This window comes from Lissotriton helveticus, chromosome 11 (genome assembly GCF_964261635.1).
Source record: "Lissotriton helveticus chromosome 11, aLisHel1.1, whole genome shotgun sequence".
NCBI lineage: Eukaryota > Metazoa > Chordata > Amphibia > Caudata > Salamandridae > Lissotriton > Lissotriton helveticus.
In genome coordinates this window covers 1,116,519,821-1,116,537,700 of record NC_136072.1, presented here as the reverse complement: position 1 = coordinate 1,116,537,700, position 17,880 = coordinate 1,116,519,821, and the positions used below count along the sequence as shown (strand labels likewise).

Sequence of the window (17,880 nt, the reverse complement as noted above, 5' to 3'; positions counted from 1 at the left end):
CAGCTGTCGAATGGGAGTTTGGACCAGGGTCTTTCTTGAATGCGTATCGGCGGGGCTTGGAGAGTCTCAGTGGAGATTTGTCAGGTAAACGGGATTAAAAAATAAATGGTCAGACCATGGGATGGGCAGTGGTTCCCTGGGTTCTAGAGCAGTGATGTTGGAGAATATTGGGTCAAGGAGATGCCCTTTTATATGTGTGGCGTGGAAGCTTTAGAGGAGGAGCTCGTAGGACTTTAAGTCAAATGTTAGCTCACCAGCCACTTTATCTGAGGGGTCGTCGAAGTGTAAATTTAGATCCCCCAGCAGTATGAAATTAGAAGAAGTACTGGCTTGGGAAATTACTGTCTCTAGAAGCAAGCTGCAAAATTGTCCTAAGGCACCCGGAGGGCGGTATAAGAGGAGACCTGAGATTGTTTTTGTGGGGGAAATCTGGATAATAAAATGAGTATTCTCACAGTCTAGGATACAACTGTCAGCTAGCCGGCAGGAGAGACTGTTTTTATAAATAATCGCAATCCCACCCCCTTTGCCGCTTGATCTATTGCGGTACTGGATAAGATATCCGGGGGGGGGGGGGGGGGGGGGCTGGACTATGTCCGGATCGGAGTTGGTGGATAACCAGGTTTCCGTTAAATACAGTATGTCTAATTTTTGGTCCTGTAACAGAGAGTAGATTTCTAGGGCATGCTTAGGCAGGGACCTGCAGTTCAAAAGGGCCAAATTTAGGCATGTTTCGGCAGAAGGAGAGGTCTTTTTTGTCAGGAGGGAATATTGGCAAGAGTTGCAAGGGCTGTGTGGTCTCTCTGGAGTGAGTGAAGGCACGCAGGTTTTATGTCCGGTCTCCATTTGAGGAGTGAATCACCCGAGTAAGTGATGATGGAGGTGGGGGGGCAGGGCACGGCAGGTGGTATCTGGACATTTATTTATTTACTTATTGCCTGGAAACTATAGGAGACATGCATGGCTGCTGTTTTTAAAAAGGGCTGTAGGGGCGAGCAAAATCATGAGAAACACCCCTGCTCCACAGCCTGTGATTCATGGTAAATCAAATAATCTACTATTACACACACCTACCTAAAATGAATGTGTACTTGTGTAACATAACCGTTGCGCACGTACAAAGCGATACAAGACCTTCAGGTCGAGTTTGCGCTAAATAAATATGACCCCATTCGGAAAAAAAAAAAAGTGAAAGCCGCAAGGACGCTACTAAATGGTCCCTGCCGCTGTAACTACATTTTTATTTTATTTATTGCCTACCCTTGGGGTCACAGCAGCCATTGAGGAACCCCCGCGGGGAGCATCCCCTCCTTGTTTGATGAAGGACGGCCCGCCCCTATGTAATGTCATCATGGGGACACCCTTGATGTCATGGCAGGGCGGGCCCGTCCATCGCCAGACACTGAGCGAAAGCTACCGGCGGCCATTCCACCGCCGCCATCAGGACCCACGTGTGGGGTAACAGAAGAGGCTACAATGAGCCCCCACAAGCCTGAGCAGCGCCCGTGGTAAGCGGGCTCAGGATATTTATTTATTACATATGGGGCCTGGATCCCCATGTCGCACACAGCTCCAGATCCCTCACGTACCTTTGAGGGCTCTGGGGGCTGCACCCAGTGCACCGCCCCCTTTTCCACTGTTACGGGGCAGCAGTCACTGACCCACCAGCAACGCCTGCAACGCCAGAGTCCACGTGCACCCAGAGCAGCGCCCCCCCTGTAAGCAGGCTCTCTGGGGCTTATTTAGTTCCGCAGGGGCCTCAAGCCCCAGATTGAACACAACCCAGAGCCATCACTCCGCTCGCACACAGTCCCAGAGAGCAACCCTGCCCGCATCAGCCCCTGCCACAGGCCCCCCAAAGCCCCGCAATGTGCAACGCTAGCTCTGGGGCTTTCATTTTGAATAAAATGGGCCGCCCCCATGTCGCACATAGCCTAGGGGTCCACGGAACAATCACAACCACCGCCAGAGCAGCGCCCAACGTAAGCGGGCTCAGGGAAATTTGTTTATCACACATGGGGACCTCGAGCACCATGTCACAAATAGCCCCAGAGCCCTCATGGACCTCAGAGGTCTCTTGGGAGGCATCAGCATATTTGGGGGGCCTCTGCCCCACACCGGACTATGGGCTCTGGGGCCGCCCTCAACAGCTCTGGGGCCGGCCTCAACAGCTTTGGGCCTCTGACCCTACACCGGACTCGGCCACCCACGCCCCAAAAGGCCTCCTGGAGACAGAGGACGGCCCCCGTAAGTTTGTGCCTCGGACCACCGGACTCAACCACACAGGACCCCAGAGCTTCAAACCTAATCCCCTGGGCTATTAACGTCCCTGTGAACAGCCACAACCTGCGCCAGAGACCCCTCCGCACTGTAGAGAGCCACCCGGGCTCTCTCATACAACGTATCTTTTCCCCCACGCACGCACGCACAACCTCGGGGCGGGCTCGCGCCGAGGTATAAATAAACATGCTGAAGACCGCTCGTGGTCTTTCCGGCTAACAGATAACCAGAGTCCGTGTCATCCCTTATTGTACATTGCCCACGTGGTAGACCTTACCTTACCCCATTACATTGGCGACGAGGCCGGTTTGTTTCCCCACGTGTGCCTGGTGCCTCCGGCTTGCTGTGCCGCCTGTTTCCTGCCGCGGTGCCCACCCGCCGTGGTGTGCCGGTCCCCCCTCCATCCGAAACCCGCCCACGCGTCTCCCGTGAGGGAGCGCCTTCAGCCGGCGGGACTCGTGGGGTTGGCGCGCAGCGTGGAGATCCTGCGGGTGAGTGTGCCGTCTGCCCCACCTGCGCGGTCCCCGCCTTGCCTCCTCTCGCCAGCCAGCACGGGGGAGGTGCGCCTGCCGGCCGCAGGCTTCCAGAGGAGCCCAGAGACGCACCACGTGACGACGGCCTGCAGCGGACCCGCCTTCCCTCCCGGTGAAGGCGCGCGAACAGCGCCCCTACCGCGGTGCGTGCAGAGCACCGCGCTTGGCCCCTCCTGCTCCGCACCTGCCCTCGCTGCCCGCCAGACACCTCCGCAGCTCTGCGAGGACGGCCGGCTGCCTGCTGCATTGAACGCGGGACACGAGGGACCTTCAAAAAAAAAAGATTTTTTTTTTGGGTGAATGAAGGGACAGAGCGAGGGGAAGAGTCAGCAGTTTGTCTGAAGTGCAACAAGCACTGGCAACCGCAAGGACTTTTGCCAGGAACCTGCCACCAATAGGAGTTCCCAGTACCCCACCTACACCACAACTGCCTCCCTTGTGCCAGGCCTCACAGCGCCTCAACACGTGGCGCGCCCAAGCACCTCAGCCCTGCTTTACACTACGCCACCAATCCGGAAAGCACCCACACAGCCTGTGTGACGCCAAGCCATGAGCCAGAACGCGACAGGGGCAGCCCAAGACGGGGCTGGCCAACCCCCGCAGCAGGCGATCCAGCCGCCGCCAGTCGTGCCCGCAGCACCTCCACTGGTTCAAGCCCAAGCAGGGGCCCAGGCCCCAGTAGGACCTCCCACATAGCGCTAAGTAGTGGACATGAGGCTCCCCAACACCGCTGTCAAGCGCGAAAGGCATATCACCCCTACTATGGACGACATCATAGCGGACCTCAACGGGGCGAAGTGGTTCTCAAAGCTGGACCTCAACTCAGGGTACCACCAGCTCGAGTTGGAGCCAGCTAGCAGATACATCACCACTTTTTCGACGCACGTGGGGCTGCGTCGCTACACCCGGCTCAGCTTCGGTGTCTCGTCGGCAGCCGAAGTCTTTCAAAACTCCATTCGCGAGGTGCTATCTGGCCTACGAGGGGTAATCAACCTGAGCGATGCCATTCTTGTGTACTCCACAACCCTCGAAGAACACCATGCCAATTTAAGGGCGACCCTGCGAAGGCTTGCAGACAGCGGCCTGACTCTACACCGAGCCAAGTGTGCATTCTATCAAGAGTCGGTGGACTTCTTTGGCTATACATTCACGAGGGCGGGCCTGAAAGTCGATCCCAAGAAGGCGGAAGCCATCAAAGCAGCCAGCACCCCACGGAGTCAAACTGAAGTGCGCAGCTTCTTGGGCATGGCCACATACTGTGGCCGGTTCATCCCGAATCTGGCTGCCATTGCGGAACCCCTCCGAGCCCTCACCCGTGCTGATCAGAAATGGGACTGGACTGCAGCCGCTAACAAAGCGTTCCAGACCATCAAGACCAGCCTTCTGGACAATACCACTATGGCCTACTTCCAACCACGCAGGCGGACCGAATTGATCGTCGACGCCAGTCCAGTAGGGTTGGGAGCCGTTCTGTTACAAGAATACGGGCCAGAAGAGTGGAAACCGGTTGCCTACGCCAGCAAGGCCCTGTCGGACACCGTAACCAGGTACGCCCAAATTGAAAGAGAGGCCCTGGCCATCAAATGGGCGTGCCAGCACTTTCATCTCTACCTCTGTGGGCAGGAATTCACGGTGGTCACGGACCACAAGCCTCTTCTGCCCCTCTTCGCGGCGACGTCACGACTGGCTCCCCCGCACATCGAACGATGGGCTGTCCAGCTGCAAGGCTACAGATTCAAAGTGGTATTCCGGCCAGGAGCACACAACCCCGCCGACTACCTGTCACGACACCCGGATGTTGTCCCACCGCAGCCCCTCGCCGAAGACGGAGAAGAAGTGGAAGAAATCGTCCACATGGTCACGCAGGCCGCATGCCCGGAGAATATGTCGCTCAAGGAAATTGGAGACGCCACTGCAGGGGACGAGACTCTGATGAAGGTCCGCCAAGCCCTCGAAGGAAACCGGTGTGCCCATTTTCTCGACGGCGCCTCCTGCCTCAGACCGGAAGTGAGTCACGCCAGACAACAGCTGTGGCAAGTACGCAGTGAACTAAGTGTAGGAGATGATGGAGTGGTGTTACGAGGACATCTCATTGTCATGCCGGAAAGCCTCCAACAACGAGCTCTGAGCTTAGCCCATGTAGGACACCAAGGCATGGCCAAGACAAAGGCCCGCCTGAGGAATAAGGTGTGGTTTCCAGCGATGGACAGCCAAGTGGAAGCGATGATACGGTCCTGCCATGCCTGCACGATCACTGGAGGAGAGCCTGTCCCAGCACCCGTACTCACTGAAGAAGCACCCCAGGCGCCGTGGGCTCAACTCAGTATAGACTTTGGCAGTTTCCCGGACGGACGGCACATGCTGGTGCTAGTTGATTCCTTCTCAAAGTTCCCAATCGTGGAAGTCATAGCGTCCACTGCGTTCCCGCAGGTCAAGAAGGTCTTAAACCGCGTGTTCGCCACGATGGGGCTCCCCGAAGAAATCAAGTCCGACAACGGACCTCCCTTTCAGGGGAGAGAATTCCAGGCGTACCTGGAGGCTCTCCGGATCAGGCACAGAAAAATCACCCCGCTGTGGCCCCAGGCCAACGGGGAAGTGGAGAGGCTGATGCGAACATTGAATAGAGCTCTCCGGATAGCCGTAGACAATGGTGAAGACCCAGAGACTGCCCTGGACCAATTCCTCGGAGCCTACCGTCAGACACCTCACTCAACGACCAAATGTGCTCCCTCACATGTACTGTTCAAACGAGCTCCGAGGGACGGTATCCCCACCGCGAGCACGTGGGTGCCGGAAGAGAGGGACGCCGAGGCCACCCAGGCCCGAAGACAAGCTACTAACATCAAAGCAAGTGTGCACCGTCACGCCAAAGAGCCAGCCATCCGAGAAGGGGACGCGGTCATTGTCAAAGATCGTCACCCAGGGTGGAAGTTCCGAACTCCTTTTGAGCCCGAAGTGTGGATAGTGGACCGAATGCAAGGAACCATGATTACAGCAAGGAGAGACGGTCAAACTGTGACGAGAAATGTGTCATGCTTCAAGAAGGTAACCGACACCGCCGCTGGACATCGGAGAGCAGGGAGAATGGAACCCGGAGACCCGGAAGATGTGGACTTTGACAGTTTTCCTAGTCCGGCACCTGCCCTGCCACGAGGGGACACTCCGCCCCGGCCAACACCACCAGGCCTCGACATCGGGCGGAGTCAGCCAAGGGCAGAAGAGGCGAGCGAAGGTCCAGGGACAACCCCGGCCGGGGTTGTCGAACCGCCATGGACCCGGAATCACCGCTACAGCCTGAGGCCCAATCCGAGGCCTAGCCAGCGTTTGATGGACTTTGCCTGGTCATCCCCCTGAACACGAGTCTGAGGACGTGCCGGCTGGAAAAGGACTAAAATAAAGGAGGGATGTAGAGAGCCACCCGGGCTCTCTCATACAATGTATCTTTTCCCCCACGCACGCACGCACAACCTCGGGGCGGGCTCGCGCCGAGGTATAAATAAACATGCGGAAGACCGCTCGTGGTCTTTCCGGCTAACCGATAACCAGAGTCCGTGTCATCCCTTATTGTACATTGCCCACGTGGTAGGCCTTACCTTACCCCATTACACGCACCAGCATAGCCATTGGGTGAGTACAAAACTGTATTATTTTATTTATTTTGATCTGTATACATTGCATATTATATAGTGTGCTCTGACAACCATACAGTACCCCCCAAACCGTGTAACAGGTTTCTAGGGGTTGTAAAGTTGATGGTTACCTCTGCACGAAGCCTACTAGGGACTCTGTCTTATGCATCTTAAATATACACCCCTGCAGTCTATGCGCTGCCTCCAAAACCAACGATCTAATTCAGGTTAAATACCTGCACACATCCTGGAAAAATATTTCTATAAACTGCATAAACTTAAGGTTACAAACTGGGCCACAACCAGAACAACCATATTAGTCACATTAAATACACGCCAACAGCGCTTTTAACCCTCTTTCAAACTTTAAGACATCCCCTAGGTGTGAACCACCAAACACCCACCCCTATGCACCTTAAATGTAAACACCAAATTTATTAAGTAACTTTTAAAACTACAACATTATTCCACTCCATGTGCCTCTAAAAATATTCACATTAACCAGCAGGCCACAACGCTTTAAACATTTCCAAAGTAAACACAATCCTACATAGCGCTAAGTAGCATTTTAAAACTACAGCATTGGTCACCTTAAATGGTTCACCTTAATTGCATTGCCCCAATACTTTAAATAAACCCTCACATCCTTAAACATGCAACATTGCGCCATCCCCTATTCTTTTTATCTCCATTAGTGTGTAGCATGCGGCATCAATCTGTGAGAAGTTGCTCTGATCCATTATTCCCTTTAAATTCCTCGGCTGGACCTGTACAGCAAAACAATCCACGTACTTTGTTCCATATGGGATTTTGAAAGGCTGTTTGTGCTGGACCCCTAAAGTATGCTTTTTATACTTGTCCTGGCATGCTAATTAGACCACCACACTTTATGGAGGGGAGGGTTTATAACTATGTAGTGGGGTACATTGGTGGGAACGTTTTCTGACTGCTGTACAGCTGATGCCCTACGCCACTTTAACATTTGACATCTGTTAATTAAACCTGCAGCCTGTCATCAAAAGAGCTGGGTAATCACCGGTGCTTAGGGATCATTCTCATGGCGAGGATGGCTTCGGCTGAGTGTGGGGACATGACGGATGACCCCGGTACATTTTCTAACAGGGGCCTTGTTTGTTAGACGTGCCCATTATCATTTTGACAGCTGTTAATTAAACCTATGGTCTGTCGTGGGAAGTGTTGCTTAATCTCCTGTGTTTGGCACTCATTCTCCTGGAAAGACTGGCTCCTGCTGTAGTTCAAGGACATGACGGATGGGGGGATATTTTATAACCCCCCCAGTGTACTAAACCATTTGTGTCTCGTGGGAAGCTTGGGACTGGCTGATTAGTTTTTATTATGGCAGGCCGCGCCTTGGGTCAAATGGTCACCTGCATCCATCCTAAGGGTTTGGGACCTGTCCCTTTTAAGGACACACATGATGAGCAAAGGTATCCTGACTTTCTACTAACAGTATTTAGTAAATCTGAGAAGGTTGGCATTTTCATGTAAATTCAAAGATCTCTGTGATGAAATTATTAGTGATTAGAGGATCAACTGGACAAAAAATGTAAGAATACAGGATTAACTGTTAGGGCTGAAAGATCCTACCTTGTATAAAACCATTGAAGTAGCTAGGCGAATGGAGAATACCTTTCGTTATGTAGAGACATTGGTGAGTGCTGAGGGTAAGAGAGCAGGTAAATTGGAGAATGTGTGCGATATGAATGCATTAAAGAAATATATGTGGAGAGGTAATGACCGTGAGAAGACGGAAGGGAAATCTTAAAATTCTGAGAGAAAGACAATGTGCTACAGGTGTGGTAGTAAGCGAATTATGCTGAAGCTATAAATTGTCCTGATGCAGAGAGCAGGCCAAAGGAGACTACAGAGGAGTATCACCTTCCTAAGTCTGTAATATAGGTGAAGCCCAAAAAGGTACAAGATTGGGCTGACTCATGATCACCGTTTACCATCATTGATAAATTGATGTGGGAAAGATTGGTTGCAGGTTATTTGTTTTCCCCAGATGTTGAACCAAAAGGGATTTGTGGAGACAATTGCCAGTTTTAAGATATTTCTGTGTGGAAGTGCAATTTCAGGACAAGACGGCGATGGAAAAGATTCATGTGGTAGAGGAGGGAAGATCTTTGTGGAGTCGTGCTTGTTGAATATTCTGATGATTGGAATATTGCAGAAGAAATTTCTGTGATGATTATGGTTTGTTATTTTTCTTATCTATTAAGAACAAAATAATTTCCCGATAACAAACACTCCTACTTTGATTTTGTAAAGGCTTCCACTGTCCAGTGTCAGGATCCAGGAGGCTGGGAAGCTGTTAGTTGCTGAGGAGCAGATAATGTGACGGAAGTCGTTGTATGGAGCCTATTAAACCCATAACCAGAAGCTGTCTGTCTGCCTTCTTATAGCTCCTTCTCTCACTACATGAGGTGGATGGAAGATCCACCAATTTTTGGTAGATCCCCCATCACTGCCAAAATCTATTTAGGCCTGAAGTTTTTTCAGTAGTCAAAGCAAAGTAACAAATGTTGGCAAGATAGCGCAGAGGCAATGACTCTTCCATAGAGCCCAGAGAAGAATCTTTTGAATTGCCTCTGTGGTGCGCACCCTTGCTCTCACACTAATGGGCTTCTCCACCAATTTTCACCCTGCACCCAGCTCCTCACTGCAACCTTTGAGTGGAGCGGATGGAGCTGCTCCACTTGGACATTCTGGAGCGGTCATTACAGGTGAGATCCTTGTGGCTCTTGCAATGGCTGTTACATCCCTCTGGTGCGAGATAGTAGTGAACTTTGTGGACTCCATCATATGTTATGTTATGTTATAGGCATTTGTAAAGCATGAGCGGTTACCCGAGGGTGTCCTGGCTCTAGCTGCCCTCATCTAGGCATTGAAGTGGGGAGCACCTTCACAAGTTAAAGAGCCATGTTTTTAGTTATTTCCTAAATTTTAAGATATTGGTGGTGTTCCTCAGATAGAAAGGGAGATCATTCCAGGCCTTGGCAGCACCGGCAATAAAGCGTCTCCTGCCCCATGAAACTTTTTTGATGGGTGGTACTGATACCAGCTTTGCTCCCAGGGAGCGAAGAATTCTTTTGGGCTGGTACCACTGCAGTTGCTGTTTAAGGTAATCTGGGCCTGTGGCCTGCAGTGCCTTGTGCACAGTGCACAGAGATTTAAAACGTACCCTTTGCCTGACAGGTAGCCAATGGAGTTTTTTGATTTCTTTTGAAATGTATGTAAATTTCGGTGTACCAGTGAGCAATCTCGCTGCCGCATTTTGCAACAATTAGAGCTTGTTCAGGAAACGTTATTGAATGTTTAGGTATAGACCATTACAGTAATCTAGCCTACACATGATAAGTGCTGTGACAACTGTCCGCCGACTGTCCACCGGCAAAAAATGTAGTATTTTCTTAATCATTTTGAGGGTATAGAAGGTAGCTGACGCTACTGCATTTATCTGGTCGCCAAAGTTGAGCTTGTCATCAACTATCACTTCTAGGCTCTTTACTTTGCTAGTGGGTGCAGGAAGAGTGCCCAATGTATCCGGCCACTAATTGGGGGTCCAGAAACTGGCATAATTTCTGAATAAGATAACCTCGGTCTTGCACGAATCGAGGTTTAGGCAATTTTGTGCGACCCACCTCCCGACTGCCTCCATACAGTCGTGGAACAGAATGTCTATTCCTGCTCCTTGTCTTGGTCGCAGAGCCACCCCAATTTGTGTGTTGCCTGCTTAGGAGGTAAGGTTTAAACCAAAGGTGCCAATTAAGGCAGCCAAGGATGAGACATAAACGTTAAAAAGTGTTGGACTAAGGGAGGATCCGTGCAGTACTCCGCCAGGCAGGGAAAAGAGTTTAGAATGGAATTCGTCCAGTGCCACAATTTGAGACCTACCAGTTAGGAAGGACTTCAGTAACTTCTATGCCTTACCATGGACCCCCCATGCTGATAAACGGTCCATCAATATGTCAGGATGGACCGTATCAAAGGCTGCTGACAGGTCTAACATAATCAGGGCTGCCTTACCTCCCATATCCAAAACTTCTCTGATCTCTTCAATGGATTTAATAAGGACAGACTCTGTGCTATGTCCTACTTTGAACCCATATTGAGTAGGATCCAAAACTTGGGTTTCGCCTAGGAAAGCACGAAGTTGCACATTCATTGATTTCTCAACCAGTTTAGCAGGTAAAGGTAGGGGTGATATTGGATGAAAGTTATTGGGATCTTTGGGATCCAGGTTGGGATTTTTTTGCAGCGGCAGTATTGAAGCAACCTTCCAAAGTTTAGGGAAATACCCTACGTTTAACATTGTATTGAACAGGAAGGTCAGTACAGGGGCAATAGGTCCCGGGAAACCTTTGATCACCGAGATCATAGGGGTAGCCTGACCTTGCTGCCAATAGGAGTTTCTCTGTATCCATAACAGATAATTACTCACATTTTTCAAAGACAGCGGAGGGGTCTGCAGCTGAGCTTCTTCCCTCCAACTGTGTTACAGCCCCTATAACGCTTGGGTGATGAAATGCCGATAAAATTACCTCCACCTTATTTAGAAAGAACCTGGCAATGTCCTCACATAGTTCCTGGCTCGTCTGGATTTTTGCGGACAGGGGAGCCCAGATTCAAAACTGTTTTAAAATGTTCTTTGAACAAGTTTTTTGCATCACTAAACGGGTTATACTAAACAGGCAGGACGTTGACTTGTTAGGTGTTCCCCTCATGCTTCCAGCTGAATGCTGCATGCCAGCCTTTTTATTCACAACAGGTCAAGGACATCTTATTATGGCGGTGGGCATGTTTGTAGTGAAAATGGCTGCCTGTCTAAGCCAGCTACCAAACATTCCTATTAATCCTCCGCAAATCAAATAAAATTTTAGGAATTCACATATTCTTCGTTAATAGCTGCCTTTCTGACTTCAAAGAAAAAACATTTCAGCATCACATTAAAAGGAAGTACTCACAAATAAGAGCTTTCAATTCTACTTTCAAGATGGACCTTTGCTTGGATGACCATGCTCAGATGAGCCTGAGTAGGACCAGTGGTGGCTCCTGTTGAGCACAGAGGATGACTACATGTATAAATACCTGCATCATACAGCATTCAAGACATGATTGTTTTCTCATGAACTACCTTGAAGAAATTGATCCTAATAAACGTAACATGCAGTCTGAAACTTCTACTCAGCTTAAAGTAATGCAACAATCCAAATGTGCTTATGGGTGCATGACCTATTACATTGCAATTGCTTATTTTCAATCTGGCTGGGTCAAGTAGGAGGGATTTAGCACTTCTAGAGTCCCTTTCGCCACCTAATAGTTTGGTCGTACTCGCCATGTATTCTAACCAGAATTGTATAGAGCTTTATGTGTTATGCATGCAACTTTCATTTGAATTCTAGCAGCTTCTACTGAGAGACATCTTAGGGCTCTGAGTGATGGGGAAATGCAATCATAGTGCTGTGTGCCTGTCATGAGATTTGCTGCTGCATTTAATGTTGCTTTCATTGGGGCTAAATGGCTGGGTCGAAGCTCGGGTGGCATGGTGAGCAAAAGAACAACGGATTTAACCCAGATCTTTTGACTGGGGTGAATGTTTGAATTTCTCTGCATTCTGTTCATCATCTGTGTGTCTTTTGCTTCATTGGGAAAACCTATGAGTGTAGCTTTACAATAGTCAACTCTTGTGAGCACTTGAAATTGGACCACCATTTTGGCGACTCCAAGCGGTATGAATGGGTTTATTTTTCTTAGGAGGTGTAGGTTAGTGCTTCTTGTTGCTGCTTGTATGGGAGCTTGCATGTTAAGATCAGCGTTTAGTGTGATACCTAGTGTTTTTACAGAGTTGTAGATGATTCGAGTGCAGTTTTGCAAATTGAGGTTCTAAGACCATAGTAGAGATTTTGGAGTTCTTACTGATCGCAGGTGATTTTAATGTTCCCCGTGTGGTAACCCAGGAGTTACCCCCATGGGATCTTTGGGGTGTAATAGTGTAAACGGCTTTCATTTTGACCACTCCAGGCGTGGAATTTGTCTCAACGATTTGTTGAATGAAAATAACTTAACTGTAGCCATGTCTATGGTGCCGGAGTCCAAGGTTTTTGATGTTTCCACATTTAAAGGTTCAGGCCACGGGTCCTTTATAGATCATATATTACTATCTGCTGATCTTGCAAATCAGGCCACCAGATTCACTATTAAATCAAACATCTATAGTGACCATAATCCCATAACCATTAGACTGGGTGGTGGAGTATTTGAACAGCGAATGAACTGTGAAGGCCGGGGAACCTTGAAATGTATAAATGGTAAACGTCGATTGAAATGGTCAATGGTAAATTGCGAAAACCTGTATACCAAAATCAACAGGTCATGTGGTGAGGAACTTGCGGTTTGTGTGTCACCAGCCACATCTCCAGAGCAAACCTTAGCTGTTTTTGAGGTTGTGGTGTCATCAGTAGGATCCATGTTAACAGTCCCAGTGAAAGGACAAACCAGAAGCACCCCTAAATGGTTTGACCACTCTTGTTCTAAGGCAAGCAGAGATTTGAGAAAGGCGCTAAAAACCAAACCCAGAGATTCAGGCCAAATTAAAATCCTGCGATTGATTTATAAGAAATCTCTTGCTAAACGAAAAAAAGAAATTAAGGCGCGTACCTGGGAGTCTCTGCTTGATCCATTAGTCCTGGGTAACAGTAGTAAATTCTGGAGAATTATTAATAAACCTTTGTTTGACGATCTCAGTGACACCGCACTTGGCACTAACATCCCAGAGGAGGATTGGGTCATTCACTTTAGTGCAATTTTTAAAAGCAATGAGCAACAGGCAGAACACGGCTTTTCGACTCCTATGGAGAATTTTTTGTGCTTTTCAGTCAATGAAGTAGAGAAGGGCATTGAAGGGTTAACTAGTAATAAGGCCCCTGGCCCAGATGGCTTGCCTCCGGACCTTTTTAAATCCTGTATCTCATTATGGGCCCCTGTCCTTACTGCTGTAGTAAATGCAGCTGCGGCCTCTGGATGCCCAAAGTCGTGGGGGTTATCGACTATAGTGCCCGTGTTTAAAAAGGGTGATCTTGGAAGTCCGTTATGCTACAGGCCAATATCTCTAATTAACTCTGTAGCCAAAGTGATAGGGGGCGTAATCCTGAACAGATTAACTGCATGGGCAAATGAGAACAATGTTATATCCCCAATACAATACGGTTTCAGACCTGGCCACTCGACAGTTACCCAGTGCCTGAACCTGTATTTGATTATAGGTAAATACACCATGGCCCGGCAGGGAACAGTCCACATGGCATTTATGGATCTATCGTCCGCATTTGACTGTGTGGACAGAGGCAAATTATGGGACACCATGCTAAAGTTGGGTGTAGAGCAGAATCTAATTAATTTACTGGCTGACCTGCACTCCGATACAAGAGCTAATGTTCGATATACCCAAGATCTGAAAGTGACGGGGGATATCAGAATTAATCGGGGTGTTCGACAGGGGTGCATCCTAGCTCCATTCCTCTTTAACTTGTATATCAACGAGTTAGAGGAATACCTGCTAAAAACCGGAGCAGATTACCCCTACATAGGTCGGAAAGGTGTTCCAGTTCTGCTCTACGCGGACGATGCTGTCCTTATTTCAAGGACAGCAATCGGCCTCCAGACACTTTTAAACTCTTTCTTTGATTTCATGGAGTCTCGAGGCTTAAGTATTAACAATTCTAAGTCTTATGTTATGAAGACAGGCCTGGGGTCACGAAAATCCAAACTTTTTAATATAAATGGGGAAAAAATTCCAACCACCAGAACCTTCTCATACCTCGGGGTCCTTTTTGATCATCAACTATCTTGGGGCCCCGCTGTTTTGAGGAAGAAGGGCGAGGTAACCCGCGTCAATGCGGCCATACTTGATTTCGCAAGAAAAATTGGCAATAGTCCAGTGGCTGCCTTGCTTAAATTATACCAGGCAAAGAGTATCGCCGTTGCTTGCTATGGAAGCGAGCTCTGGGGCTATAGCCAGATGCGGGACCTGGAGGTTGTAGAAAATAATTTCCTGAAGCGGATATTGAGGCTGCCAAAGGGAACTGGAAACTTCACTGTACATGAGGAGCTAGGTGTGCCCTATTTAAGCGATAGAATAGCAGCTAATCCCCTATTGTGTTGGTTGAATTGCTGGCTAAATAATGACATACCTCTTACCCATGATATATTAAAAGAAGCCTTAACATGGGATGGTAGGTTTAAGGTTCCGTGGCTGAAGTACATTAATGATTGTTTTACTGAAATAGGACGGCCTGATTTGTTTTTAAGCCCAGACTCTACCACTAAATTGGATGTCACCTTTGTGAAAAATACATTCATGACAACCAGGTACTTAGCCCGGGAGGAGGCCGAGCTACAGAAAGACAGTGTTAGGAAACACGCATTACTTAAAACCTGTCTACAAATGGAACCATACTTATCATGGCCCATGACTGGCTATGAACGTTATCTATTAACAAGGTTCCGTTTTGATTTGTTTCATCTTTTACTGGCGGTTCCGAGTGGGGCCCATCGAGGTCAAGTGTTGCCAGCTTGCGGCTGCGACGGAAAGTCTCCGCAAGATCTGGCGCACTTTTTATTTATTTGTCCTTATTACACAGTACCCCGGAGGCTATACTTAAAACCACGCCTCAAAGAACTGAAATTTGCACAGATTAAACCAGCACTTTACTACCTTCAACTCCTGAACTGTGACTGCACCTTATTTGTATGCAGTTTTTTGAAATTAGCAATTACATTCAGGAAAAGTATGGAGGGATGACTATGTTGCTGTTGTTAGGTATATTTTTAACTTTTTATTTTTGCTATAACTATATTTTTAAAGTGTTATTCTGCCTGTTACTCTTGTTTTATATTGTTCATGTAACCTCCCGTTTCACAAATGAAATGGATCACTTGTTTTTAATTGTATGCTTATGAATTGTGCTTTTATGATTGTAATGTTAACAATCGAATAAAGTTATTTGAACTTGAACTTGAGTTCTAAGGTGTGGGGAGAAGAGAATGAATTTGGTTTTCAGCAAATTTAGTTTTAGATGGTTGTGTGCCAGCCAGTCCGGTGTTTTCCTCAGGGTGTCATCCAGTCAGCCTTTTGAGAGGAAAGTTTTATGTAAACTTGTGTATCATCGGCATACATGTGTCACAAGACTTTATATTGTTTCAGGATTTCTGTGAGTGGTTCCATGTGTAGATTGAAGAGCGTGGTGAAATTGTAGATCTTCGTAGAATGCCCCTGTCAATGTCAAGTACATCAGACAGGGTACTCCTGATTTTAACTCTTATCTGTTGGTTCTGCAAGAAGGAGGGGAACCTGTCAAGGACTGCTTCTGATAGGCCCATTCTTAATTCAAGAGTTTCTCTGAGGCGTTTGTGACTGACCATGTGGAATACCGCTGATAAATCAACAGGTATAAAAAGACAGGATTCGTTTTGGTCAAGTGATGTTTGGATATTTTCAAGAATGTTTAGAATGGCAACCTCAGTGTTGTGTCCCATTCTCAAACCTGATTGGTGATTATCTAATAGGTCAACATTTTTATTGTGTTCACATATCTGATTGTGGGTGCATTTTTCAACGTATTTGGCCAGAAAAGGCAGATTGGATACCGGTCGAAAGCCGTTTAAGTCTTTGTGGTCAGGACTTGGTCTTTTTGGTAAGGGAGATACTTGGCCTATCTTCAAGCATTCTTGGAGGGATCCTTGTTGGAGAGATGCCTTCACAATTTATGTCCATAGATGGATGATAGATTGGTGTATCTCTTGCTGTAGGTGGAAGGGAATGGGGTTGCCAAAGTGTGTGGTGGGTTTCATTGACTGAATGGAATTCTAAATTGTCCCCTCAGATACAGATCTGAAACTGTTCCAGAAGGCTCCATTATTTCTTGGGACAAATTGGGGTGTGAGAGTCTGTGGCCTTGCTGTGCACTGTTTAGAGTGGGGGAGAGGAAGTCCCTAGGTTGAACACTAGCTTGGCAGTGGATGGAGCTCATTATGGGTGAGATTTTCTCTTTAAAGAAAGTTGAGAAGGGGTTACAGATATCCTTTGAGTCATTTTCAATTGTGGGTTCTGCAAGTTTTCCTGATTTTTATTTTATTTTGTCAAAAAGCTTTTTTAGGCCTCTTCTTCGCTCTGCCAAGTTGTGATCTGATCTCTGTCGCTTTGGCTTTACAGATAGCCTTTTTGTATAAGATTCCGTGCCTCCTCAATTGTTCGAGAAGGGTAATGTTTGGGTCCTTCCTCCATAGATGTTCCAGATGTATTAGTTGTCTTCTTTGTTTATATTTTGATTGAACCACAGTACTTGAGGTTTTTTCTTTTGCCCTTTTAGACTTAAAGGAGCTGACTTCTGAGCTAATCCTGTCATACTGCTGTCTTATGCAAAGTAAGCTTAAACTCCATTCCCATAAAAGCAAACTCTCTAATGCTTAGCTAAGGTTGAAGGCAAGTTGAAATATTTAGATGCAGCTGGTGTCAACAAATATAGCATTGAAAGTAGAACCAAATGTAGGTTCCAGTCATGAGAAGGAGAAATGCACTTGACCTAGAAAGTCAATCTGTGAGCAGAAATATAAGAATTGTTGGGTCTCAGGAGAGAGAGAGCGGGAACGTCCACCTGCAAAGGTGGATAAGGGCAATTGCTGCCTAACTAAAGGCAGTTTCATTCAGTTAAAGAGTGACATTTCAGCTAAATGATACATTACACAGTTTTCAGTGAGTAAGAACCAATCAAAAATCAGTGTTCCTACTGTACTTGGTGTCAGCCTCATTCCCACAGATAATACAATGCAATATTGTTCCATCACGAAGACCTTCAAAATATCTGGCAAAGGAGTATCCACCTTCCCTGCCTCCCATTCCATGTAGGTGCTGAGAATCATTGTTAAACCAATTAATTGCAACAAACATGACTTTCACACAGTAAACTAACAGAAAATAATTGTTAATGAGAACACAGTGTCTCTGGTGCTTGAAAAAGAAAGAAAGTGATCCACACCAAGCAAAAATACAATGTTGACTTTAAAATGGGTCGGGCACCTGGACCGGTTCATGTCAATGTTAAGATGCATATATCCAAACTATAGCTAAATTAAAAACATATAAACCACTTGTTTGACTAAGTGTAAGTGTAAAATAACATGTGCACACATATAAGTAATGGTTAAGCATGTAATGTGTTAACATATAAAGCACAAGTAAATGATAATGACTTTGCGTTACCAATGTCACGGAGAACATGTGCTACATGTACTTGATCACCTAAGTGCTACAAACAATAGCCAGGTGTTGAATCTCAAGCACAATGAAAAGTGTATGTTGCTTATGGTCCTCACAAAGTGTTCTTCAGTTAAATTATTGTCTCACAATTTTGTTTCTG

The 17,880-nt window shown here is 47.4% G+C and overlaps 1 protein-coding gene and 1 long non-coding RNA gene across 4 annotated transcripts in view; one reads left to right on the top strand and one right to left on the bottom strand.

Annotated features, from left to right (window-relative positions):
• LOC144792677 (allantoinase, mitochondrial-like) overlaps positions 1–17,880 on the top strand; it is a 410,909-nt gene that overhangs the window by 37,959 nt on the left and 355,070 nt on the right. The window contains exon 1 of one of the 3 annotated variants that reach the window (XM_078667822.1): positions 16,866–16,887. The exons of the other annotated variants lie outside the window; for them this stretch is intronic. Coding sequence (XP_078523948.1) covers positions 16,881–16,887 — 7 coding nt within the window. The 5' untranslated portion in view covers positions 16,866–16,880. Of the gene's footprint in view, positions 1–16,865; positions 16,888–17,880 lie in introns of those variants that run through there. 3 annotated transcript variants of the gene reach the window in all.
• Positions 1–17,880, bottom strand: part of LOC144792678 (uncharacterized) — a 132,859-nt gene that overhangs the window by 8,746 nt on the left and 106,233 nt on the right. The window lies entirely within an intron of this gene.